Source organism: Epinephelus moara, chromosome 23 (genome assembly GCF_006386435.1).
Source record: "Epinephelus moara isolate mb chromosome 23, YSFRI_EMoa_1.0, whole genome shotgun sequence".
Classification (NCBI taxonomy): domain Eukaryota; kingdom Metazoa; phylum Chordata; class Actinopteri; order Perciformes; family Serranidae; genus Epinephelus; species Epinephelus moara.
Window position 1 is genome coordinate 16,711,160 of NC_065528.1, and position 27,793 is coordinate 16,738,952.

At 42.1% G+C, this 27,793-nt stretch overlaps 3 protein-coding genes across 3 annotated transcripts in view; 2 read left to right on the forward strand and 1 right to left on the reverse strand.

The window, feature by feature from the left end:
• lrrc17 (leucine rich repeat containing 17) overlaps positions 1-4,143 on the forward strand; it is a 43,992-nt gene extending 39,849 nt beyond the window's left edge. Inside the window, exon 5 of the mRNA XM_050036427.1 lies at positions 3,151-4,143. Within this exon, the coding sequence (XP_049892384.1) occupies positions 3,151-3,596 (446 nt within the window). The 3' untranslated portion in view covers positions 3,597-4,143. The remainder of the gene's footprint in view (positions 1-3,150) is intronic.
• A 153-nt stretch (positions 4,144-4,296) lies between these two features.
• On the reverse strand, positions 4,297-14,431 carry LOC126384962 (ras-related protein Rab-19-like). The gene is made up of 4 exons (XM_050036428.1): positions 13,373-14,431; positions 9,541-9,724; positions 8,188-8,291; positions 4,297-8,100 (listed from the first exon to the last, which is right to left on the reverse strand). The coding sequence occupies exons 1-4, from the start codon at positions 13,565-13,567 to the stop codon at positions 7,912-7,914; spliced, it is 672 nt and encodes a 223-aa protein (XP_049892385.1). The 5' UTR covers positions 13,568-14,431; the 3' UTR covers positions 4,297-7,911.
• A 1,729-nt stretch (positions 14,432-16,160) lies between these two features.
• On the forward strand, positions 16,161-27,793 carry LOC126384949 (tetraspanin-8-like). The gene is made up of 9 exons (XM_050036412.1): positions 16,161-16,363; positions 18,428-18,493; positions 19,298-19,411; positions 19,514-19,588; positions 19,694-19,792; positions 22,666-22,752; positions 24,226-24,285; positions 24,387-24,470; positions 26,316-27,793. The coding sequence occupies exons 1-9, from the start codon at positions 16,283-16,285 to the stop codon at positions 26,418-26,420; spliced, it is 771 nt and encodes a 256-aa protein (XP_049892369.1). The 5' UTR covers positions 16,161-16,282; the 3' UTR covers positions 26,421-27,793.

Sequence of the window (27,793 nt, forward strand, 5' to 3'; positions counted from 1 at the left end):
AAGGTCATAAACGTATAAAGGTACATTCCTAGACTGTATATAAAGATTGACGTCATGACAGCTCCTGAAAACTGAGGCAAAAACATCTTGATTGTTGCTTGGTGACTGGCTGCAGTATAGGTCATAAACCCCGCCCTCTCCATGTTAGTGGATAGGACATGGGCGAAAGTAAAAGATCATTTTAGGTAGTTCTTAATGTGTGCTCCAGGATCCATTTTTCTGATAAGTTTGGGGTTTATTAGCTATCTGATGCTATAAAAAGGGGGTTGGCCATCATGACTGACAGCTGTGTGTGCCAATCACTATGCTTGTGATCAATGGTGCTGCCCACGATTGGTTGGGGGTGTAGGGATGGGACCTTGATACCACGGAGAACGCTACTGTGCAGACTCTGGCTCCAAATCATCTGTGTGTTCCAATACTCATACTCCCATTGTGGGTGAAATATTATGACAAAGTAGTATGTCCCGATTGTGTGCATACTGCATGCAACAGTACGTATGTGATTTGGAACAAACCCGATGTCACCAGTGCAAGATGGCAGCGGCCGTATTCGGGATATTTTGGCTTGATTTTCGTGGAGAGGTGAAAGAAGTGAGAGGAAGTGAAGATGCTTTGTCCATCTTTCATATATAGTCATTGGGTACATTTTACAATTTTAACTGTCACAACTCATGACCAACAATGGTAGTTTATTACTAAATACACACAGAGGTATTTTTTCCTGAGGCCAGCGTATGTTTTTAATTCTTTGCAATAGGAGCAGAGCGCCACATGTTAACGCTATGCTCCAAATGGCAGCAGCATGACAAGGCGTTGAGGCGTTCGTCACTGTTACTTTTTACCCAGAAGTTTAATCACAGTGGAGGAGGGGCCGGACAAACACCACAAAGACCAACCATCACATCTTACATGTACAAGTGCTGAACAACAACAAGGGAGAAATATGTTAATATAACTTATACATTGTAATATATTAAATCTCATGAACCCACATAGACTGGTGGGTCAGTCACCTCCCCACATGCTTCGGCCATCTCTTTATCCAGAGCAAGGGCCAGAGATAATACTGCCTCTTGTTCCAACATTTTTTACTTCTGGAGGTACTGTGTGTTATAGAAATCAAACCAAGATGTCTCAGCTGAAAAATGCTGCACCTCCAAAGCGCTGTAGAACTCCCAGCTGGCATTTCTTAATATTTAGCTGGAAAAAAGGCGTCCCAGGTGGGAACAAATACCTAAAATTGGCAGGAATATGAACAGGTATTTTCTCATGCCAATTTTAGGACACACAGTCCAAAGACTGAATAATACGCTTCCTGTGAAAACTCTGATGACACGCACAAACTGAATATACTTCACAGAAAATACTGCTTTATTTCAGTGCCTGGGAAAATACCATGGAAGTAGACCACACCTGGCTTCCTGTAGCCTTAGTGGCTCAAAAAAAGCAAATGATCAATAGCCCATTTGGGAGAGTCATGAGTCGAGAGATAACAGGGGCCTCCCTCATCCCTCTGTTCCTCTCCTTCCTCTCCGAAAGCTCCCTCTATCTATGTCATCTTTATGGTTGAATGATGAGATTGCAGTAAATTATCTTTATGATGATTGAAAATGGATTTCAGGAGGATTATAGTCCCCAGGGTCCTTTTTTTTTAACCTTTGTGTCTCTGTCTCAGTGATGTCTTTATCCTCGATATATTTTTCTACCTTTTATATGTTCTACACACTCTCCTTTCTCTCTTCTTCTTTCTCCTCCTCTCATTCTCCCCCTCTTCTCTTCCGCTCTGTTAAGATCAAAGCTAGGCCCAAGGCTGGTGGACAGCGTGAAACAGTCTTGACTGTCCCATTACACAGACTGATAACAGTGTCTGGAACCTTTTAAGGACATCAACAGTCACCTTTTTAACTCTTTAGCTCTTCCCAGCTCAAAGTCAGTCCACCTGTTAAATCCGCTGTTAACACATTAAGCCAATGAAACTGCCATGCGCCCTGGAATCTAAAGTACAGCAAGTGTGTCATTAAACATGATTTAGACAACAAATGTTTTGGTTAATTTTCAGTGCAAACACATGCCATGACCATGTGGGTACCCTGCTGCTGATGTCATGTTCTCCCTTAATTTTTTACTATTTTTATGTATATGGAAAATACACTTTTTATGACTTTGCCTTTTTTTTTTTTTTTTAAATTTCTTAAAAGTTTACATTTTGGACATACCCATTTTCCCCAACTTTTCATTGGACAGCAACTACTGGAGTTACATGTTCCATTAAAATGTAACTTAAACTTAAAGTGCATTATCCCAAAAATGGACACCAGACAAGACGCTTAAAGCTGCACTAATCAATATTGTTTTCATTAACAATTCATCAAATGGCTTTGTGTAATGAAACACAGAAAATCCTCCAACTTTTCAACGTATTCTCATACAACGGTTCATATGAAATCTCACAAATTAGCGCCCAAAGAATGGCTTTGTTACGTTATGTACATGAGGTAAAGTTATGTCCTCAATGTAAAGTTACTTGGATTTTGTTTAGGGAAGTAAAGTTACGTAGGTTAGGTTGAGAAAAAGAAACATGGTGAAGGTGTGTCTTAGAATAACTCAAAGCTCACTTGGTTTCACAGGACACATACACTATCTCCTGGGGGAAAGTCGTGTGCTTGTTTGACCAATCCAACACCCCAAACTATTATGTGATTGCAGCCTTCCCAATTACATGGATTGTACACGAATTCTGGTGCATTATTTTTCATAGGTACATGTACGAACAGTGTATGAGAACAGCTTGAACTCTGCTTTACGGCATGCAGCTTTACTGTTTCAATTCACTCTTGCAGCTCTCATCAGCGCAGTTCCCTGATGCAGTGGACAGCCATTTCAGCAGCAAAGTTAGCAACTAGCTTGTAAAGAAAGTGAAGCATTTAGCAGCTTAAGAGTCATATTTCCCTGAGGAGTGTGTGGAGACCAAAAAAGAGCTTAAAATATTGTGGTTGCAACACTATTATAAGTGAATCATGTTTTGTGACTGCAGTATGTGGAAATTAACAAACAGGAAGCATCCAGGGAGACAGGGTGACCCTTTTAGCATTCAGCCAGCAGTAAAAGATGCCAACTTATCTTGTTCTACCTTTCTCTTCCTCCCAGCTGCATTCGCAGGCCTGCTGTACCTCCGTGAGCTCGACCTGTCCAACAACAGTCTCCACTACTTCCAGTATGGTGTACTAGAGGACCTCTACTTCCTACGGAAGCTCTCGCTGGAGAACAACCCCTGGATCTGCGACTACAACATTCACTACCTGATCTACTGGCTCAAGCACCACCCCGGCGTCTACTACACTGGCCTGATCTGCTCCGAGCCACAGGAGTTCATGGGCTGGCGCGTTGAGGATTACGTCAAGACCTACAACGGGGAATGTCCCAAGGATAAACAAACTGGAGGAATGGATACGGGACAGGGAGGACAAGGGGGGACAGAAAATGAGGCACAAGAGGTGATGGGGGAGACGGTTGTTGGGCAGGGTGGGCGTCTACCACAGCACCTGAAAGAGAAAAAGAAGCCCAACAAGTTTGAGATCATCAGGCTGAGTTAGAAAGGTGGTGGATCGGTGGACAGGTGTGGTTTAGTGTGGAGGTCAAAGGAGTGTTGGATTAAAATGGAGGTCTGTGGACAGGCTGAAGAATGGATTCATAACAGTAGACTCAGTGATCTGATGTTTAAATAAAAGCTGATGTGTAAAAGTACAATTTGGGGAAAAAAGATCTATTGCCCTTTTAGTAATCAAACAAAAAGCTAATTTTAGGACATTAACATTTTCTTAATGTAATATTGCTAAGTTTACCTTTAAACTAAAGTTTAGGATTTGCCATGTGAGCTTTTGTTTTATCTTTTCTACAGAGCATTCCCAGTCCAGTCCGTATCAGATCTAATAACCCCAACAACAAAAAACGTCTCTTTGAATTTGCCACACAATGAACTGCAGGTGCTCTCTTATTTCTTTTACAGTCATTTTGATTGAGTTCAGGATATACTTTTTTTTCCTTTCAAAAAAGTAGTTTGTGGTCTTTTTTGTATGAGTTAATGTATGACATTGTCTATCTGTTTTCTGGAAATAAAATTGGGTTTATTTTTTCTGAGAATTCGTTTGGACAGACATGACGGGGAGCAAAAAATGTAGGTCGACATACTGAATCAAATATGACAGGAAGCAGATGTACTGGATCATACAGTGATGTTTTGATGAGGTCATGTAAGTTTCCAGATACACTGGGGATCAACCAAGTGCATCATGACCTGGGCTGGGTATCGTTTAAAAAAATTACGATACCAGGACCAATACCAGTACCCTTAAAATGATACTGATACCAATAGAGTACTTCATTTGATACCTATTATATGAATGGTTGGTTAGCCATAATTTCAAACATTTAATGGCACCTCAGCACACTGAACCCCAGCTCCATCAAATACACTAAACTTAAACTTAACTTCACCACACTACAGACTTGCTGCTGCAGGAGTGTGAGCTCTGCACTGGGGACAGTTGTTGAGAGTCCCACCAGCCACAAACACACAGTGACAGGACTAACTTTTTGCAGTGAACGGCTAAGGAGCCGCACACATGCTGCATTTTTTGCGCCCTCAATTTCATTGTTTTTAATGCAGACGCACGGCAGGCACGCTCAAATGCCAGAGCACACATGCGTTCCCAAGTGCCCTTTTTTCAGGCCGCGACCGCTGCGCTCTGAGATAAACCGAGTTCACCTTTTGGAACACAGCAATGTGCGCTGCATGTCATGTGATGAGGAACAACCAATCGCAACTGACAGATATCTTTCCCTTCTTCTGTAAATATCAGTCTGTGGTAAATATGGAAAAGTTTATCATTTTAGTGCAGGGCCGCCAAAGCTTTTCATCTGTCCCACGGTCGATAGGCCCATACACTTATAAACAGCACCTGGAAGAAGATCAACTCAGCACTCAGGATTTCAGGTAAATAGGCTTTGATACAGCACTTGTTAAAGTTGCTTAGCAACCTCAGCACCCTGGCGCTGCACTCTTGAATGCAAAAAAGGTACAAAAGTTACACTCAGTGCCCGACCTCGCGTTTTCCAGGTGGTTAAAGACGCGGCATGTGTACAGCCCCTAATGCTACCTAACGGTTATTAATGGTTTAACAATCGAGTCAAACTGTTTTGGTGTTGGTGTGACTTTGTTGGGACCGTTAAATAGGTCAGTGTCATAGTTAGCCACTGCTGTACTGTTAGCTAATGCTAACAGGGCTGACGTTGAACTGACCTGGCTGGGAGAGGATCAGATCCCGGTGCAAAAAGTATCAAATGCAGAAATTGTTTGACATTTTGTCAAACACATTTTGATACTGCTTGGTACTGGGTTATTTCAGAGGAAGGCCTACCAATGCCTAGCCCTAAGCATGACTAATAATTATCGCTAAACGTGCTAAATTCTAAAAATGGCCTGATAACAGAGCTTAAATGTGACAATGATGCATTTTGACACCAAATCAAGTAACTTAGCCTTCTCCAGAAAATGCCCACATGTTACTTTTCAGCAGACACATGGTAATACACACACCCACAAAACTGATGTCTATTAGTGTGATTTAATTTTGTTGGAAGCCCATGGCAGGAAGCAGTCTTCACTGATTGTCAGCTAATGCCACCAAGTGTGCTGAACACACAACAGCCAACCTCCTTCTTTTTGAAACTTGAAATCTTATCATGCAGATTCTCATTCCATGCTATGGTCATATTTTGGGCCTTAATGTCACTTAAAAACAGGATAATTAATCAATCAGTGTCAGTGAAGGTATAAAACACAGACCAGATTACATTTTAGCAGAACTTTTTGTCACTAAAATAAGTAGGTCACTGAGGATGATTAAAATGATTTTATAGTGATAGATTGATCATGTATTGTTTGTCATATGGAGCAGATTTTTTTTATTTTGGATTATAGGACAAGTCCACACCTGGATTGTTTCCACAGCTGTTCCACTTGTAACTTAATCAGTGAACATTAAGGCAGATTAACTGCATCAGTGTAAGAAATTAACAATCAGTGCAAGTCCTGCTACATGACTTCCAGATTGGTGTTTGAATAAGGTCTGCCAACTTGGCATTAGACAGCTTATACCCTGGATGTGAGCCTCGTCAGTTCAGTTACTTCAGCTTGACTGTTGCGTTGGCAGGAAGTGATTTTGGCAGAAGTCGTCCTTAAAGGTGATTTTTCCTGTTTACTGGGTTGCATGTAAACGTAGTTAATTGTTTCTTAGCACAGTCACATATGTTTTAAATCACCTTGGTATTTATTGTCTGAGGCAAAGAGCAGCCAACCTGCAGCTTTAGGCGATGTGTAACAGCACAGTGCCCTCTAGTGTTCACATTGAAGTGGTCCACAGGATGACAAAACACACACTCACATGGACAACTTTGATAGTGTAGTCCTGCAAGTATTTATTTATAATTCACAGTCTTTTGGCTTGCAGCAGGTTCTCCAGGATGATTTCATCCAGAGTGCAGCAGCAGAGGATCACAGCTCGTCATAGTGGCACCACAATATGGAGGTCACTGCGTGAAATACTCAGAGTCTGATGTACTACAATAACATCTAATGTCATTCGCAGAATTTCATAAGTTTAACCAGCAGGGGGAAGCATGAAGACAAAATACAACACAAAGAATGTTGTGTTCAGGATAATGGGCTGAACCCATACTTGCCAACCCTCCCGATTTAATCGGGAGACTCACGTTTTTCCTTGCCCTCTCCCCTTTACCTCCAAGGGTCAAGATTTTCCCATATTTCTCCCGATTTATGAGACATTTTCACACCTTTTTGTCCTTTTTCATGTTTCTGCCACTGTACAGTGTGTATAAGCTTGAGGACCAGTGATGTAGTGGAGGGTATACGCAGGTTTCTTACCATTTACAGTACACCTTTCCATCAGCCAAAAAGCCATTGAAATATAGAGCAGAGTATACCCACTTCCTCCTTGGTAACCGACCCATCTACCAAGAGGTACACCCACCTAATCAACTACCACTACATCACTGCCTAGGACTCTAAAAGTCTACTCTGTCCACTCAGACAACAATACACCTACACCAAATGTTGTTTCCTGGCATACGCATGACACAGGAGTACGCCTCGTCGTCCTCAGTGAGTGAGAGATGGAGAGAGAAATGGAGAGTGTTAATACTCAAGCAATTTCAGACATCCAGGACAGAAGAATTCCCATTTACTGCAATGCTTTTTCTATCAAGCACATGATCATACAGTTCAACAGTTCCGTTTGGACCAGAGATTCACAGCAGAGGGGCGATTATTCTGTATTCTTTCCTGAGAATTGAAAGTACAATTAAAAGTATTTAACATAAAAATGCTGTTGCAGTGTACTTATTTTTGTTCTTTGAGTCAGCAGATTTTTTTTTTTTGTTGGAGGATCCCCAATCCCCTACTTCGGTTTTGTCTCAAGGTTGGCAGGTATGCTGAGGCCAGCAGGGTTTCAGGATATTTAGAATGCTTAGATTTCATGGCTATTAACCCCCACATTGATGCTTTAGTGATTACATTCAAAATTTGATTACTTTTGGTAGTGCAAACTTAAAAACATGGAATAGTAACAGTCAAACAGCATTTCGTGCTGATAATATTACATGACTTGGAGGAGAAGAAACAGTCCATGTTCTCTCAGGCCAGGTAAGTCACAGACAAGTGGCCTTCACTGAATTCATTTCTCAATACTATAAATATCCCAAACTTCCTCCATACAAAGATTCTTGGTTCTTGAGGCCTTGTGCATCTCTGGATCTTCTTCCATTCCTCTTCTCCAACATTCCCAATAAAAAGTGTCCTTCACTCTCTTCCCTGTCAGATCCACGTTCGAATCAGCAACATGTCTTCTTCTCTGGTGGTGTGTAGGCAGATACCGCACCGTTAACTGGCCGAGAGTTGGACCGAAGGAGAATTCGAGGTGTGTTGCTGCTGTCAGAGTCCTCCGGCTGGACATTGAGGCCGTTACGGGACAGCAGCTCTTTGGCCATCATGAGGAAGGCTTCTTCTACATTCTGACTCTCCTAGACGCAGAGAAGGAGATTGACAACTTTATGTAACAATTTTTAACAAGCTCCTCTGTGTTTTACATGCTTGAGTCCGCTTATTACCTTTGCAGATGTTTCTAGAGCAGCTAGTATGTCTTTCTCCTTTGCCAGATTGCAGGCTTCCTCAAACAGAACCTGACGTTCCTGCTCCAGGTCACATTTGTTACCTGCATGGAGACAGTCAGGGAGCTTAGAGATGCAGACACAAGACCACTTTAAAGCGACAGTTCACTCCCAAATCAAAAGTACATGTTTTTCCTCTTACTTAAAGTGCTATTTATCAGTTTAGATTGTTTTGGTGGGAGTCAGGAAGTATTGGCGTATCACTGCACAGTAGGAGGCATGAATCTACTTAACGAGAGGCTAGTGCTTGTGACAGCAAAAGATATACATATTAATGGCGTCCTCCCTGGCTTGGCTGTATTGTTGGCTAGCTCAGTGGGGCTACGAGAGCTAGCAATAGATGCACACTTCCTTCTGCGTGATGATACCAGCGCCTCCAGGATGTTGTGATCATACAAATTCTCACAAATTCAGCCAATCCCTGTGAAATACAGATGACCTTGCAATTGTATGGGAAATTCTGCTATCTGAAACAAGTAAAATCTCAGCCTCTCCTTGCCTTGCTTTCTCTCTGTTTATGATAATGCTACAGCTGTGGGAGAGTGAGCTCCACGCCCTGCACAGAGTCTCACACACAGTGACAGGGTTAACTGTAGGCATCACATGGGTAACGTTACCCATTAGTTTTTACCTGTTATACGGCAAAGTCGAGCCATTTCAGTGATGGTGTAAGATTGTTGAGACCGTTTATGGCTCAGAGTTGGATGTTAGCTGCTGCTCTGTTAGCTCATGCTAACCAGGCAGAGAGAGCAGGAGGAGAGCAGCTACAATCACCTACGCTCAGCTGTTGCAGACCCCCACTACCACCCATCATTACAAATAGATTCTAATATTCACTTGACCCCGCAATTTCATTGCAAAAAATGACTAAAACCAATGCAAATATTTCGAAAAGCTGCCGTGAAATCAGGCATTTCAGGCTGCACCAAACCCAAAAAGAAAAAGGCCACACAGTTCTTGAGGGACTGTGATACAGTTGGCAGGTGTAGTTCAGTACAAGAATATAGTTCTTACATGAAACTGCTCACAACACAGACTGTGGATTATCTTCGGTAAACAGGTCCTGATTTCTTTTGGTGCTTTCAGCACCACAAGCTGAGTGCCATCTAGTTCCATTATATTCTAGAGAAGGCAGACATCTCTACTCCAACACTCGTCAGCTCACACCAAAACAATCTAGATTGCTTAATAACAATAAATGTAAGAGCAAAAATATGAATTTTTGATTTTGGGTTGAACTGTCCCTTTAAATATCCAAAAGGAGTACATCCAACATGTCATGTCCACACTCACCTATAAGAACCAGCACTACATTGCTCGCTCCGTAGAGCTCCACCTCTTTGATCCAGTGAGTCACTGAGTCAAAGGTCGGGCGTCGTGTGATGTCATAGGCGATGATGGCACCGTGAGCGCTGCGATAGTAGCTCTGGGTGATCGTGCGAAACCTCTCCTGACCTGCTGTGTCCCACACCTGCATCTGTTACACACACGGGAACAAGGAATCAGCTTTAACAGCTATATGGATTAAATACACATGACTGGATGTATGGACAATAAAACACACACACTCACTCATGGGAAACAGTGTGTTGGATTCTTTATGTCTCTGCAGAATACTCCCTGAGCATCTGACAGACCATGTTAACATAGTAACAACTGTCATGGCGACCAATCTAAACTCACCTGCTCAACCTATTTTTAGCGCCAGTGTTGATGGTTTGAACTATGTCTGCTTGCTTTAAACCCAAATCACAGCATAGTGAGTATAGTCTGTGAAAATAAATAACCCTGACTGTTTATAACAGGACGTGCAGTATGTTGTTCTAAAGAAAAGATAGTTGATTGCTGAGTATCATTCCCAGGTCATCAAATACACCAACTTTAGGTCTGTGGATCAGTCTGACTACCAATGCAAAGTCGTCAGTATTTGACGACCTTAAAACATCCGTCTACTATCTATCTGTCTTTCTTTAGAATTGCATACTGAACCTTTAAATGTAGATTCTGGAGAGAGATTGTTGACACTTGAACTCTACACCTAAAGAACTACACCCCTCCCATTTTACCATCCCTCTCAATCCCACTTCTCTTTATACATCCAGGGGATTTCCCCACAGCATGATAGTGTTGTGTAGCATGGTCCGACACTTTGTTTGTCTCCCATTTACAGAGCCAGGGCTGTGTGTGAACACTGAATATTTTTTCAGAACACAAACACACACGTTGGAAAGCTAACGTACCGTGAGGAGATACTCGCTGACTTTGACAAAAAGGTATTAGATTGAGTCGCTGATAATTTACCAAGCAATTCATTTCATTGTGTTACTTTTACAACCTTATGTTGACTTATATTATGATTCATCGTACATAAAAACAAATTAAATGGGAAAATAAAATGCTTCTAGACTATTAATTACCAACATCCTGCCTGTAAACACTGTTGGTGATGCCTCTGGAATAGAAAGGGAGGAGTGGATCGTCACAGTTTAACCATTAATAGTTACAACTACAATAGGTTACTCTATAAAACTAACTTTTTTGAAACTGTAACTATATCGTAAGAGCAGTGCATAAGATGGATAATCCCTGAAAAAATCATGTTCCTCTGGCTCCTCCTGCTGCTCTTAATGGCATTTGCAAGAATCCATCTAGCCTGAACAAAATCAACCAATCACATGCCCCGATTGGAGCAAATCATCAGTTTCCCCCTTTTTTTATAATGAAACTTATTAACTTTGTAATCCTTCTTGCGTGAGAAGGGTATTGTCTCATTTAAGGATATGTACATTGCTAATGTTTTTGATATACCGAGGACAGATATTTGCTGGTTTGAGATTGGGCTCGTAAACATACAGGTTCATTTCCATCAATCCCTGAACAGCAGCCTCTAGATATTCTATTTCCAACAGCTCCATCTCTCAAAGGCACAATATCCATTATGTATTTGAAACTTTTATCTTTACAGACATCTCTTGATGCATTGAGAGAGGCGTGGCAGGTTGATCTGAACCTACAATTTACAGATGCCTAGGGGTCAGATACATTCCCGAGAATGCATACCTCATCAGTATGTGCCAGGCATGGCCTGATTCGATTCAAGTTTGCACACAGACTTCATCTATCTAAAGTCAAAATCTCAAAGACGTACCCCTCGGTTGACGATTCTTGTAACAGATACAAAAGTACAAGTACTCAGGTGACTGGTTCTCCGTTTTTGAAGCCCTTTCCAAAACACTTGGAAGAACAATTGATCCAAATCCTCTCACAGCCATTTTTGGTATTCAGTGTAAAGACCTTCATATTCCTAAGGTACAGTCAAATAGCATTGCTTATGTCTCCTGTCACTCTCTTAGCCAGAAGACTTACACCTATCAGCCAAAACACTGAAACCACTGACAGGTGAAGTGAATAACTGTGATTATTTTGTTCCAATGCATTGTTCTGCTGGGAAACCTTTGGTTCTGGCATTCATGTGGATACCACCTGACATGTCCCACCCACTCAAACACTGTTGCAGTCATGGCAACAGTACTCCCCAATGGCAGTGGCCCCCCAGCAGAAATAAACAGCATGCTACACTACAAAAAACTGTTTAGAAATGGCCTGTGGAGCGCGACAAAAAGCTCAAGGTGTCGACCTGGTTTCTAAATTTCCCAGCTGCCAATCCACTCAAGGAACAAAAGAAAAAGATTCAGGCGGAAGGCAGAGTCTTTGCAGATAAACACACCTCCACACACTTCTAGTGGGTCACAAGTGATGACTGAGACGTATTACATCTGTATGAGTCTATACAATGATTTTGCAGAGTGTATCTTTAACGAATTTGAGGTAAGACGGCATGCCATGACTGTTTATCTTGCAGTCATCTAACTGCCTTGTCAACAGAACAGTACAGTTGGTGTAGGTGTGTTTGTGTGTTGAGACACACACTGTTCCTCCCCCCTGGCTACGACAAATCTCCAGGTAAACCTTAGTGACACAAATACAAACAGAAACATACAAAATGGTAGGAAATTTGGATGTAGCAATGGCTTAATTTGATCATTCTAGGCACCCTTACCCACAGTATTAAGAGTGCTGCAGTGGCTGTGTCTACCCATTGATCAATACAGGTAATCACTTTGCACATGGATGATCATTTGAAGGGTTTTAGAGGAAGTACTCAGGGTACAGACTAACTTCAGCAATCACTGTCCACCTACATCACTCAGTTCCCTTTCTATCTTAATGACAGCACAGTGAAAGTCATTCCAGGTTTATTTTCATCTGCACAAAAGCGCGAGCGGAACAACCTGAAGGACAGGTCCTTCATGTGAGCAGCTGGTCCGACTGGTTTTGGACTGAGTCTAACTGACACTGTAGCCAAAGGACAGTCTCTCACTGTGGTGTCATTTATCCCTAAACCTCAAAAAGTCCATCACATCTGACAGGAGGTGCGTTTTCCTGATTTGTGGCGTACTTTTCGTTAAATATCTTTCACATAAAAGGCCTGTGCAGTACCCCGTGTTGTGCTGTGCCGCCTGTCGTTGTCAGAGCCAACTGGCTCTACGACACCCGCGATAAGGATCGAGGCATTTAGCTGGGGCACAATCAGGGTTTCTGCAGGGTTATTAAATTCAAGACTTTTTGAATACTGCATAGAACGCAATTTAACACCAGTTTCACAGTCGTACAGGGCTGATGGATAATTTCATGATGGATTATTATTTTCCCTACTTCCCAAAGTTATACAACAATAATTCCTAATATAGTGTAATGAGGTGGGATCTCGACCCAGATAAGCCACATAAAATGGATGGATGAACTAATTAAAATGATCATTTCATTAGGGGGGGTTTATACCTGACATTACTGCCTTTATCATTTAATACTTCTTAATACCTCATAAGGCCTTTTAGGAAACTGAATTCAGTGCTTTAAGGCTTTTCAGGACCTGAGAACAAGCCGATAGTTTGCTCTTCTCACACCTTAAAATTCTTCTTTATCCCTTTCCAGTGCCTAACCTTGACTTGAATCTACAGTCCCCTGCTGGTAGGCCAGGTTTCGACAGTAAAGGCTCCACTCATCCCAACATTCATGCATTTACAGCGTGTCCGTCAACACACTCAATCACACCAGTGCCAACCTTAACTTTCTTCCCCTCGATGTCCACCGTCCGCACAGTGAAGTCCACCCCGATGGTGTTCTGCTGCCTCTCTGAGAAAATCCCTGACTTGAAATTCTGAACCACGCAGGTCTTCCCCACGTTTGAGTCCCCGATCAGGATGATCTTGAACAGGAAATCAAAAGAGTCATCATGCTCAGGTCCTGGGGCCTGCATGGTGGAGGTACAGTGGAGTCTGTGGACAACTGTAGATCACTTGGACTGTTTGAGGCCTAAAGATGCTTGGGTATCTTTACGCTTGAGTAAAGGCCGTGTCATAGGAAAGACCACTGGTCCCAAAATGCATTTCAGTTGAGAGGTTTCATCTAAAAAAGAAACAGTTTTCCTTCCAGTCAAAGCTACAGCTGGTCAGGCTAGATTTCCTGCAGCAGCGTGACTGTAGTTAGTCCAAATGTAGCCTGTAAAACCAGTTTAAGGTACGGAAAGTTTGTTTGTGAAGATGTTAATGGTGCTGTGCAAAGGTAAGAAAGCACGTCACAGCCTGTTTACCTCACCCATGTTTACAAAATAGAATTCAAAATGGTCTAAAATTTGAACTGTACGTACACAGTGGAAAGAAAAAACAGACGCAGCAATCTGGAGCAATCAGCTGTGCCTGATTTCAGTAAGGGATTATTCTTTGTAATTCAGCTTCCCCTCTGTCAGTTCAGTCTCTCTGTCCTCTTTCAGAAGGACAAAACGGCCTCAGTCTCTGCTGCTCCTTTCAGCTCCTTCTCAGGTGTTGACCCAGTTTGTGGCCCACAGTAAGAAAAAAAAGCATGACCACACACCCCATCCTTTTTGTCCTCCTGCACAGGTCCTGGTCAGCAGCAAAGGATAAAGGAACTTCCTTCAAATAAAACAGAATTTAAAAAGATCCCTGTGTGTAATCCAGGTTCCTGTCCAATCCACCTGCTGTTCTTTCACACACGTGTCAGTTCTTTTCCTCCACTGCCTCTCTTTATCTCTGTGTCCTCCTGTCATCCGTTTTTCCTGTTCCTACTGACTAACAGCCTCCTGAGTCTCTCAGTTTTTCATAGCACCTGTGGAAACAATAGGAACCCGCCCTACCTGTTATAGGAGAGTAGCCCAGCCCCACTGAGGCTGTGGGATGCTGGGAAATGCAGTCATTTTGCCAGTAGAGCAGCATCAGCCACACTAAAGAGTGCAAATACATTTTGGGATGTACTGACACTTTAATGTCCCAACTAGAATTTAAAGTTCTGACAATCTGAACAATTCAAGTTAGGTTGCAAAGGTTTGGCCACCCCTGGTTAAAATTTTGTTTACTGTGAGTAGTGAAGTAAAGGGATGAACTGATCTCCAAGGTTTCTGATTTTACAGCACAAATTTCCTAATTGTCTGAAGTGCATAGACTGATCCTGTTACACTAACATTTTGAGTCCCACAACAATCCTGTTCTAATGAGTTATGTACATATTAAGCACGTCATTGTTCCTCAAATGACTTGTCCTTTCCTTAAAAAGAAAAATAACCATCTTGCCTCAGTCTCTCCCAGCCACCTGTTCTCCCCATCCATGATGGACGAGTCTTTTGATATTTGGAAAACAAATGGAATTGGAAATATGAAGGCCCTTTTTACAGATGAAATATTTCCTTCCTTTGAACAACGGTGAACTAAATCTAATTTACCGCAGTCTCATTTCTTTAAATTCCTCCAACTTCATAGTTACATTAAACCATTACTTGAATATTTGAGATCTATATAGGAGATGGAGTTGGGGGTGGCTTTGCAAGTGGAGCAGTGGGTAAAAGCCCTTGAGGGGGTCCACATGGCCCTAATCTGGGCCCGGCATGGCCTCGTTCAATTTAGGGTGCTGCATCGCCTCCATTTCTCAAAAGTCAAACTCTTGACAATGTTCCCAGGTGTCTAAACTCAGAGTAATGAAATTTGTTTCTTCATTAGCACGGAGGTACTGGAAGAACCCCTATCCTCTGAGCTGGACTCAGTGGTTGAGGGAAGTGATGCGACACCTCAAACTTGAGAAACTAAGATTCACAATGAATTGCTCCTCGGATAAATTAAATCTGGAATCCTTTTCTGGAATACATAAAAGCTAGACTCTAAACCCCCACTTTCTTGATAACTCCACATGAAGTACTATTGTATAGTATTGTTTTTACATCTTGTTGTAGCCGATCATAACAACATTTTTTTTGCAATGGTTTATAGCAGTGTATATGTTGTGGTCCTCCATGGGACCTATTTACATTCAGATATCTGGAGGTGAGAGTTCAAGGGACCCTTTGAAAATGGCTATGTCACTTTAGAGCGTTCTTTAGCACCCTTCACATCAAGCACTTACGACACGGTTGGTACCAATAACTGCCTTGAGTTGTCTGGTTTCGCTTACATAACATAGCACACCACAGCCTCTTAAAGACAGTATTGGCGTCCAATTATTTTTCACCGGGGGGCAGCTGTTTCAGGGGGGCCATGTCCCCCTTTTCAGGGCGCCACTAGGTACAAAACCAAATATATACACATAAGGACAAAGGATGATGTGCAGAATAACATGTTTAAATTGGACATGAAACGTCATTTGAAACAGTGTAATCCATTACTTAACAGTATAAATATAATTCTAGATATCCAAATAGAAGTAACTGATTTTTCTGAGGTTGCATTTCACCTCTCACTCATGAATGAATCCAGGCTGAACCTCACCCCTGTGCGCTAATCCACCTCGATTCCCATATTTCCGATTGCACTTGAAAGCGGCGCAGACCCCTCACCCAGCACATCACAGTGACGTCCTGTGCGCATAGATAGACGCTGTAGATGCCCTTACAGTTATTGCCAAAGGTCCACAGCTGTGATATTTTCTGCATGTAAAAGCTGGTTGTGGAGGCAGGGAGAGACGCAGCAGCATGCAGCGGAGCGCAGTGGTCGTGGTGGCGGATAAAACGAGCCTGAAGAGGCCGTTTATTTTTGCAAACGCTGTGCATATGGTAGGTACATCTCACCGCTTCTCTATGCAATGTAAGAGGCCTGTGTGATTCATCTGTATGGGCTGGTTCTCTGATTAAAGGATTGGATTTGCTTGCAGTTATTTTTGATCCAAATCATCCGTGTGCCTATAAATAACCCAAATAGCACCATGCTTTTGCTGTGTGTCTGTCCTCACATCTGCAGCAGTCCCCTCTATCAGATTTATGAATGTAGGCTACTATGTGGTAATGCCTGCGGTGCATTCTATGCACTATAATGTTTTAAGGTTGTGTTGAGGACAAAAAAATGACTGGTAGCTATGTCAGAAAAGAAGCCATCCTGATCATTTGCATTTACAAAGATAACCCTGCTCTGTTATCCCTCCATACACAGACCTCTCCCCCTAGAGACTATCTGTAATGTCCTCATAGTGTTGCTGGTTACAATGTGTTTGTGTGTTAGAGTTGTGTGCATTGTAGGTCTCCATTTGGCTATGATATCACCGTCCTGCAAAGGTATTATCAGTGCCGGCCCTAGACTTTTTGGGGCCAGGAGCAGGATGTGGTTCGCCCCCCTCCCTCACATTGTAAGGAATAAAATGAGACTAGACTACTACAGTAAATACAGTATTTTTTTTTAATCACCTTATCCTAGGAAACTTGTTTTTTTTTTAAACCCTAACCCGGCAAAAACGTCCTTCCTGGAAACGAAGGCTTCTAGGGCAGTCTTCTGTTCCTTTCTGAAGGAAAAAGATAAGTGTAGTTGGCTTAGTGTTTCTTCCAAAGCTAAATTGAATGGACGTGGTTCTTCGGCAGCTGCCATCTTGGCTGTTTACTTTTCGCCCGGGAGCTGGATGGAGCAGTGAGAAACCAAAGTGTTCCAGCTCGTTTCACAGCACATGTCTGACCACTGCTTCCATTGGATGTCCAAACGGTACAGGTACCACAAAATTAAGTGGGGAAAAAAGTGGATATATTGGTATTGGTATTGGTCATCAGCTAAATAAGTTGTAATATATCAGCATATTGGATATCGGCAAAAAATCCAATACCCTGCATCCCTAAATGGAAGCCATCTATGGCTACAGGCTAGCAAGCAATGGGAGAGATAATGACTTGCTTGGCCTACCTGAATCGTCCATTTCGCTCGTCTCTGATCTTAGTGTTTTCTCACTATTTGTTGGCAAAAATGGCATGAAATTTTCACGTTTCATTTTATGTACCTGATGTGGGGGTTTTCTACCCGCAAATTATTGTAAGCAAACATTGTGAAATGGTCTTTTGCTTAAGGGCCGGCTCTGGGTATTATCTTAGCTGTAGGCTAATCCTGGATAGCTGTGCTACTGTCTTCCATTAGCAGTTAAATTAACTTGACGTGATACTCCTCCAGTGGCTGACAAAATAACATGTATGGATTGGATACAAAGTAAAGCAAGGTTTATGCTTCTGCCCATCTGATGCAGAGACGCGACGTGCACCTCCCAAAAAAATTGTAACCACACGTGGAGGCAATGCCGACCCAACACAGACCGCAAGAGCTATGATTGGTCCTTCAAACTACATAATTTCCAGCATTTCGCAAGGTTTCACTTCCTGCTGCAGTACCACAACACCGCCTCGAGCCATTCAGTGGGCATACAGACCATCGGCGCAGTCGCCTCTCTCTTCGTCGTTGTCGTAACATTTGTAAAAAGAGCATTTGTTGTTCGGTGTCGATCATTTCGAGCTCCAGCAACAGTCTTTCTCTCTCGGTCGCCATCTTCACTGTGACTAGAGCAAAGTCAGAAGATAAACAATGAACGAGCAACGACCATAGACGTCACAGAGTCTAGGTAGGTATATAAAAGAACACCACGCCCCCAAGTGCTTTGGCAGGGAATTGCATAGCGATGTAGACCAACAGGACGCAGAACTATGATAGGCACACAGCAACTGCGGAGCAACTGCGTACATGTTGCTTCGAGTATACGCAGAAGCGTAAAGAAACTTTAAGAGACACTGGCATTGTAAAACTAAAATTTCTGTTTAGCCTTCGACACTTTTCATGTCTTCTTAACAAAAGTTTTGTGTTTCCTTTCTCCAAAGGCACTGTGCTTCTTCATGTTGACGATGACAGTCGCTTGGCACAGAGACCTCCTACAAACTGGCAAAGTAAGACCGACTTCTTAGCGGATGAAAATAATACCCTGAGCAGATAATATTTTTTATCGGAGGCGGACATAACCCTCTTTTTGTCGGGCTTTAAAAGGAGGAAAAGAGTTGCTGGGACATCCAAGGATCATTGGGGGGATTATTAATGCATGAGTTTACTTGGTCCTACATCAATAGTGCCTGAACGCACCACAGCAGCACTTTTTATATTGTCTTTTCTCTGCAAGACCTGAGCTAATGTTGGCAAGCATCTGCCAGCTGAAGTGTCCATTGTCTTTAGGCCCTGTGCCATACTGTAGCTCTGACCTTTGACCTCATTTGTAGCCATGCTATGTTAGAAATACACGAATTAAACATCTTCTGCAGATTCTTTGATTCTAAATCAGAGATACTCAACTTGCTTTGCCTGGGGCCCACTTTTACAAAATGACAGGAGGCCAGGGGCCACTTGCAGCAGCCCTGCACAGGTCACTGCCCCCAAGGGTGTTTCTAGGATTTGAGAACAATCAGGGCTTAGCCTGGACCTCTTTTTGGGTGTTTGTGGGGCATTTCTTTGATCAACAAGCTCCATTTTGTTGCTTTTTAAGTACTTTAAGTGGTAAAAAAATCTCAGTGATTCAATTTATCTTCATTGTGAATTAGAAAATGGTTGGGGGGCCGTCTAGCACCCTACCGGGGGCCAGATTTGGCCCGGCGTGGGCCGCAGTTTCAGTATCACTGTTTTAGATTATTTTGTTACATAAAACAACAGGGCATTTGCCAGTCAATGAACCCCTTTAAGGCCATTGTTATTTGTCTCCACAGCTGGTGTCCACTGTTTCTGTAGTGATAATGTACGTGGTGGAGATCAGCTGCCTGCTGCTCTCAGTGCTCGGCGTGGTTGGAGCCTGTAAAGGAAAGAGATGGTGTTTGATTCTGGTAAAAAAAACACACCTGCTTTCTTTTCATCTGTGTAGGACAGTATTTATACAAGTGTTTTCTGCAAATGATGTTTCTCTGATGGTTTATGTGTGTTCGCAGTATGCAACTGGGATGGCGGCAGCCAGTCAAACGATAATCGTTAGAACGGCACTAAGTTACCAAGATGTTTATGAGGTAAAGTACCTGAATGCCTTGCTTTTACAACTTTGTTATCTTAAAGTATCAAAAGCAGCTCTTTAACTACAGAATGAGTGTTCAATGTGATTTCTCCCTCCTCAGAAACGTGTGGCGCGTGAGGAGTCCAAGTTGCTCGCCATGATGCCGCTCAGTACAACCAGCAAAGCCAACAGGACCCTGCTGTATAGTATTCAACAGGAAGTAAGCAGCTGTATTTTTTAACTTGATGTTTGTCCTGACCAGGCTCAAATGGCCACAGCAAAATGGAGCTTGTGCTCGGTGAATAAAAAAAAAATGTTGTCAAGGTGCATCAAAGCAAAAACAAAGAACTAAAGCAACATAACCAAACAAAAGAGGGGCAGAGAGACGCAGCGAAGTGAAGGTTCAGCTGGAGACATGCAGGCGACCAGCTGCACACAGACTGAAATAACCTGGATCATCATCAGATGTTCCCAGTTGCACTAACGATCTCCTGCCTGCAAACACAGAGCACAGACGGGTAAATAAGAGCACAGGAGATGGCACCCCAGGGGTCATCACAACTGGGCCAAGTTTTAGATAACACATTCCTCTTCCTTAGTGCAGTGGAGCTTGAAAAATATAAATATATAAAAAGACTTTAAAGGGCACTTCTGTCTACTGGGCCAATAAATGGTGTGTGTCCCATTTGTCCATACATCTCAAATATGAGGTGTTTCTCAAAGTCAAGGAAGGATCCTTAAATTGCTGAATTTCAAGTCCCACCTAAGGATTGTTCCAATGTCAAGGATCCTTCACGAGACTCTGAAAATACTGCTTATATTTGTTCAGATTGTTCAACAACATCAGAGAGTGACAGAATCATCACAGTACTGGAACCCTCTCAGTCCTCAGAGGGTTAATGAGGCACACCTGGGCACTAGCTAGCCTGTTCCAATGTGTGCTCACTGAATGCAAGGAATGGCTTTTGCTGAACCTTTGTAGGACCTTGACTTTGAGAAACACCAATTATGTCATCAAAGTTTTGCATTTACACTTCCCATATTGCATTGGAGCATGTTAACACATTAGTGTTTCCATTGAGTCCATCAGTTAGCTGTTGCCTGGAACTTAAACCCCATTTTTTCAGCCAGTTTCTCCATTAAAGGTATGCCGAATTAGCTATCAGCAGTCCCTGTGTGCAGTGAACACATGTCTGTACAGAAAGAAATCACTGGACTGCTTTGATACTCGAGCAAACTTGAAAATGTGATTATTCTCAGGCAGGTTCTGCAGTGTCTTTGTTCTTTTTATGGGTGTATTTTCATAATGATCTGTGCACAAAAAAGGGTGCTCAAGGTGCATATTGATAATGGACATGGGAGATAATGATACCCTGAGAAAGTGTAAGTCAGATATGTAAAAATATGTGTATCTTGTCCTTGTGTCTGGATTTGACTGAGTTTATGACAAGGAGATTCGCCTCACAGCATGGCTTCACAAAACACACTCCTTTAATGGGAGCAAAACCACATAAGACTGTCCCTGCTGGCTTGCCATCCTTGACAGCATGTTTATTTGCTGTACTAGTTTGCTAATACAACCAGCTGAAACCTTTGTGGTTTATCAGGCAAGCCACTAACGTGCTGTTAGCCGACTTGTCCTTTGCTCACCACAGACTACTGCTAGCTTAGGCGTGCTTCTGGGGCATTTTCTCCCCCACACTTGCTTGCTTGTTAGATGGAAAGCTGCCAGAGTTCTGACAATGCAGGAGAATAAAAGGAAAAGAAATCTATGGAGTCAGCCCTAATGCACACATGTGGTGGATTTTGCTATCACACACACAGACACACATATCACACACAGCACTCAGGTGGCAATCAAGCATGAATGTGGCCTCACCAGCAGTATATATAGTCTGTAGGGCGGGGCTGGGCAGGTGGGTGTGTCTTATCTTAAAGAGGTTTCACCTGGGCAAATGATTTGGGGAAGAGTCATGGACAAAAGCCCAATTACTGGTTCATTCTTCCTCAGTTTGTGCTAAGCATTGACTTTTGCAATTTAAAATATTGCATAGACTTCACTTATCAAAAATAAGCTCTGTAAATGTATTCAAATATGTGTATCAAATATTCAACATATTGGCAAAATATTTTTCAGTCACTTTCAGAAGTCCTGGGTCGACCTGGGTAGATTCTGAACCTCTGACCGCACTCTTTGGTATTAAAGGTTCTGATCTCGTGTTCACCAGCTCCCAACATAACATGATATTATTTGTATCTCTAGCACTTAAATTGATATTATTAAATTGAAAGCAAACACGGGCCCCTGACCATTCTGCCCACGAGAAGGATGTGATGCACCACCTGCATTTGGAAAAGATTAAATTCTCATTAAGAGGGTGTGAAAACAAATTCTACCAGATCTGGCAACCCTTTACAGACCACTTTTAGAAAGATGCACTAATTTCTAAGTTTTTATTTTATTTTTTTTAATTACTTATTTGTTATTTAATTGAATATTTTCTATATTTCTTATAAATTCTGCTTTCACTTTTATAAATATATGATGCACCACCTGCATTTGGATTAAATTCTCATTGAGAGGGTGTGACCACCGCCCTTTTTTATCTTATTTTATTTCTTTATTTATTATTTTATTTATTATTATCTTTTATTATTTATTTATTTTATTGTTTTAAATGGAACGATACATTTTATCTGTAAATATTATATTCTGAAATATATAATAATCTGTCTTTTTCTTTACATGTATGACAACTCACCCTTTAGAGTATTTTTGATTTTTGACTCGTTGAATATTTCCTGTATTTTTTGTATCAGAAATTCTGCTTTCATTTTTATACTACTGCCACTCTTTGTTTAACTTTGAAACCCCCAATAAAAAGAGTTGGATAAAGAAGTGTCACGTACCCTGCCATGGGGGAATCATTCCCCGTACAAATCCAGCCAGTACATTGAAAAGTCATGATTTGTACCCTCAGATGTGAGGGATGAAATGTTTATGTGCTTTCTGTGTGATATATCTTGTGATGCATTTTGTCCTGGTTTATCTGTAACCTTTCAATTCTGTACATGTGTGTTTGTCACCTCCAGTTCGAGTGCTGTGGTCTCATTGAAGGCTACAAAGACTGGGGCTCTTCCATCCCCGCCTCCTGTAACTGTCACTATCCAGGGAAATGCGTGAGTATCTCCTTTTATATAAGCAGTGACGATGACTCATCCTGGCCCCGCAGCCTCATGTTGTCAGTCAAGTGAGACTCATGAGGGAAAACGTTTTGTTTTTTTTAAGTGACCTTGAAGTTGTGTATGTCTTTGACCAGAGGGCTGCAGCAGAGCTGAAGAGAATCCAATATACCTAAAAATATATCTTTACTGATGAAGAGACTGGAATGTAATCTGGCTTCAGCTGAGCGGCACAGTTTATTGTGCATATCAATAATACTGGTCGTGGCAAACAGGTTTTCAAGAACTCTTGAGTTCAACTTTAAACTACCTGTTCAGTGGATTAAAGCTGAACATTGAAGTAGCTCTACAAGATCTAATAAATGTCTATAGTGCAACAACATTTGGGAGGTTACACATTATCATAAGTGATCGGTGTGATGGCCAAAACTATGTGTATAGGATGTGTATAGGACCCTGGTCTCTATCTTACACACGGCTCAAAGCGACACACAGTGCAACACAACTGTCATTGGTAGTTTCAGACAGATGCAGCTGTCTTTTTTATGTTGCACTTGCACCCATAGGAGAGTAGCTTATTGCTATTTTGAGGCAGCAGAAAGTGATTGCGCCATTGACCAGAAAACCCTGGTCTAAAATCAATGGTGCAGTATCATCCTGCTATTTCAAGGGCGCACTGCTCAGATAGTTAAATGCCCCTTCACATTAAGAGAGATGTGCGCATAGGAGGAGCAGTGTAACTTCATTGATAATTCCAGAAGCTAAAAGTTTAGATCTGTTTCCTTTGTCAAATTTAAAACTACAGTTTTTAGTTTTGCTGCTGCAGTGACATTACTATTACTCAGCAGAAAACTGCTTACCTCTTCAATTTGCTGAATCCATCGTGTAAATAGCAGCACCAGGTGCAGCCTGGCTTTTAAAGGGAATGGGAGATAAAACTCTGATTGGTTGAATTCATGTTACACCCACAACACACCGAAAGCGACCAAGTACAACTCCTTTGCCCCTTGCACCTTACGTTGCACCCAGATTAGGTGCTGAACAAGCAATTCACCAACAAGGAGGTGTTAGTTGTCGGGAACTGGTGAATGGATTTAAGTAGGGGTGAAGGTGGAAGTCTTCTGTTAGGTTGATCTGGGAGGATGCACTGGAGATCAGGCCGAGGGAGACTCAGTGTCGGGAAGAGAGGATGAAGGAATGATGGTAGGGATGAGGTAGGGAGGATGGTGGATGAAAGGAAGGGAAAGGGAGGGTGGGTCGAGAAATCTGGGAGTTAACAAATTAACTTCGGAAGTGGAGATGGACGAGCCTTAGATGCACTCGCGCCATGCACTTTAGACTATGCCCTTAAGATCATTTAAAAATGGCCCCCAAGGTGAATATTGTTGAAGCGGCTGTACACTTTTCACCTGTATTGAGTGAAGCTTGTATTTGTCATATGATGTGATGGGATTTTGTGCTCCTCACTAGATTCGACTACGGGGCAGCGCCACACTCGGAGCTCCGAAGAACCAGTATGTTTATCAAGAGGTAAAAGATCTCCACATCTGTTTCTGTTCAGTGGTTCCTGACATTTGTTACTGGTGACCCCTCACACTGATTTACAATCAACCTGCACTTTTTCTTCACAGCCTTGCCTACCAATTTATGTCTCTGAACTGAAGCTTGCGTTCTCACTGGCGATGGCTGTACAGTTTGGAAGTGGAGTGTTTTGGGTATGTGTGGTTTTTTCCTCCACATTTATATGTTCGTTAAGACTTTACCCGGATATTAACTCATCATAAACTTTACCCTGACAGTTGAACATGAGAGAAATAATCATGTTCCTCTGGCTCCTCCTAGTGCTTCTAATGGCATTTTCAAGAATCCACCACACCTATAGGAGAATAACCAATCTCAGCCGAGGAGTCTCTAACGCAGCTGTCAACCACTGCTCGTGCACACACTGCGCAGCCCCGCTCACCTATGTGTTCTCTCACTCAGTCAAGCTCAGTATTTATACTTACCAACTTTCCCATTTTTCCCATTTTTCATTGCCCTCTCCAAATTTTTACACCTTATCACAGCCTGTTTCTGGCACTATACAGTGTGTATGAGCCCTAAGACTCTAAAAGTGTCCTGTCTCCTACCGTTGGCACTTCCCCTTTCTCAGTCCTTGTTGACCCTCCGGCCTCGCATGAGTTGCGTGCAGCTGCCGGTGGACGACTTGTCTCTGTGCTGACAGTGTCACGCCTGTATAAGTCTGATGGGACGCTCTACTGGTTGTTTGAGGAGTGTCTCGAGGGACGGGGGGACCTGACTTGCCCTCCTCCATAGTCTTGCAGAGGCTTTGAGCCTTCCGTTCTGCCTCACTTAGGCATCCAGGACCCAAAGGTGCGTGGTTAACGGAGGATAGCCGGCTGTGGGTCCCTGGTGCAGGCCGAGCGTACAGCCTGGTCTCCCTCCCTCCTCTTGGTACTCTGCTGGAGTACCAGGGTCGTGAAGCAAAGGCTTCCGTTCCTGTTTTTTTGGAATTCTTTCAGGTCCGTCTTTCTTTCCGCTCTTATGTTTACACTTGTTTTATCTCGGGCACGTTTAACTCTCTCTTTATCTTGCTTTTTGGCATCGGCTTTTCTCTGTCAGCTTGTCTTTGCCGTGTACGCTGTTGGCACTGTGTTGGAGGCACCTACTGGCTCTGACTGGTTATTGTCATTCAGACGAGGTAGATTATTTCAGATGTCATTAGCAGCACTAGGAGGAGCCAGAGGAACCTGATTTTTCACAGACTGTGGGTCTTTCCCAAACCAGACCCTCCTCACGTCCTCTCTGTCACCTCTTGTTTTTGTCATGCTGGTAAATCTGAATGAATTCCAGTCTTCTCTGTTGCTCATGGTTTCAGTAAAATGAACTAAATGACTGAAATGTAGAGAATCTGCCCGATGTCCATATTGACAAAAGTTTAAACATTTATATTTGCATGTGCGATCTAAGCAGCGAACTAACGTTAGCTCAAGTAGGTAGCCAACAACCTGGTTTTATACATCCAAAGAACTTCTGTAAAAAATAACCAGCTTGGTTTCCAGATCAGGCCTCTAATTGAGACAGGCCTTTATTTGTCAGAATGTGTAGCAGTTTTAATTCAGTAAGACTATTGAATTATCGCCTTGATGTAATCTGTGCTAGAGAATTTTCATGCTACAAATCAATACTTCCTGTCATGATGTAGACATAGTACAAAGGGGTTGTGGTGGTCGGATTTGATCCCAGGTCACCAGAAAGTCACGTGGCAGCCATCACTGAACACCACAACGAGTGCGTTCAGGATCGCATACTTTTTATATTTACTTTTACTAGGTACCGCAGATGCCCTACTAATGACATACTAATGTCTCATAGCATTGAACACCTGCTGAGCACCTGAACTTTGACCCTCTTGCTTTTATATCTGTTACCCAACATCCTGGTATTTTTGGCATACTATGTATTGGGACATACTAAATCTTTTTCTGACATACTATAGTATGATAGTGTGGGTATTTGAATGCACAGCATGCTTGTAACTCCTGTGCTCCCTCTCTTAGGTGGTTCTACTCGTCATGAGCATCAAGCTGATGGGCCAGATAAAAAGGAAACAGGAGTTCATGGCTCTTCTCCAATCCAACAGATACGTTCCCGGTGCCTTCTAGTCACCTCGTATGTTTTGATACACACTTCAAATTACTGTATTATCAAGCATACCTTGTTTGTATTTGCACATGTAAGCACATTATGTGGTATACCATAAGCTGGCCATTTTGTGCCATAGGAACATATGTTGACATTATAACTTTCTGTTAATGCATGTGAGTGATATGAGAAGTAATGTACATGCATAGATCAATTTCAGATTACTCCTTTTTTTGCCTTCCTGCTGTAAAAACATTGCGATTTAATGAAACTAACCGTCTTTATTAATCAGCTCATTTTCTTTGTCATATCTCTGGAATTATGTTCAAAGTGAATATTGTACCAACATTAACCAGCCATCTGTTTTCTCTGAGTAGCTGCAGCCGATCCCGGCATTTCATTTATTTATTTATTTATTTATTTTACAGTCAGTGTTGTCTTCTCTTAATAATATTCAATATTATTTATCTCCATTTCCTTCATACCTAGATACACCTCTGAGTCTTTGGAAAGACAGATATTAACCTAACTGCATCTACTGTAGCTAAAACTTTATCAATTAATCAACTAATGGGTTAACCACTTGTCGACTGGACCAACGTCTTTTAAACACAAATATTTAAATATTCGTACATGTCTTAAGCTCACTCATTGAATTTTCAGCATTAGAGCAACCAATAATCTTTGAACCAGTAATAATATTAATAATATTATGTAGCACCTTTCTTAAACAGTGTTTACAAAGTGCTTTGACTGAAATATAATCGTTTATTTATTACTGAGCAATGTATTTTCTTGGGTAAATAATCAGGTTGGACAAAGGAATGAGACACAGCTCTCAGCGGGACAACAGAATGTCTTGATGCCTTGTTATGCACAATGTATATTTGAAACGTAATCACTCCATCCGGTTGTTATTAAAGCACATTGAGTGGGTAAATGACGCCCACCGGGAGGAGAGCGGATTTCGTTCGGTTGCACATTCAGTAGACACGCAGTAAAATCCTCAATTACTTTGCCTCCAAATTTTCAATTTCAAGGTTTGGAGAGTTTTTGGCACGGCCGCTGCAGACAGGTTGTGAGAGGCTCTCGTAGGGAAACGTGTCACCAGTAATCTTGCAGAGACTGAAGTGTCCCAACTGATGCCACTCTCACCGAAGAAGCCTTTTACGCCACATCACTCCGAATATGACTTGCTGCATGAGCTGCCTGCGGTCGAGATGTCAAATGAGTTTCATCTGAAACAGCAGATCCAATGTCTACCTGTGCACTTTAACCATTAATGCCTAATATACAATATGTTCTTGCAAAGGATGGTATTTTTATTTCTGTCATACACTGTTTTTTTATTTATGGAATGGACTGTAAGATTTTGTAAATAGCAGTAATAAAA

What these genes read in the sequence shown, in the direction of transcription:
- LOC126384962 (XM_050036428.1), bottom strand. Translation starts at nt 13,567, where the DNA reads ATGCAGGCCCCAGGACCTGAGCATGATGACTCTTTTGATTTCCTGTTC. An exon ending in TCGAGGGGAAGAAAGTTAAG is followed by an intron (nt 9,725 to 13,372) that starts GTTGGCACTGGT and finishes TGTGTGTAACAG; the next exon opens with ATGCAGGTGTGGGACACAGC. An exon ending in CTCTAGAAACATCTGCAAAG is followed by an intron (nt 8,101 to 8,187) that starts GTAATAAGCGGA and finishes CTCTGCGTCTAG; the next exon opens with GAGAGTCAGAATGTAGAAGA.
- LOC126384949 (XM_050036412.1), top strand. Translation starts at nt 16,283, where the DNA reads ATGCAGCGGAGCGCAGTGGTCGTGGTGGCGGATAAAACGAGCCTGAAG. An exon ending in TTGCAAACGCTGTGCATATG is followed by an intron (nt 16,364 to 18,427) that starts GTAGGTACATCT and finishes CTTTCTCCAAAG; the next exon opens with GCACTGTGCTTCTTCATGTT. An exon ending in GTTACCAAGATGTTTATGAG is followed by an intron (nt 19,589 to 19,693) that starts GTAAAGTACCTG and finishes CTCCCTCCTCAG; the next exon opens with AAACGTGTGGCGCGTGAGGA.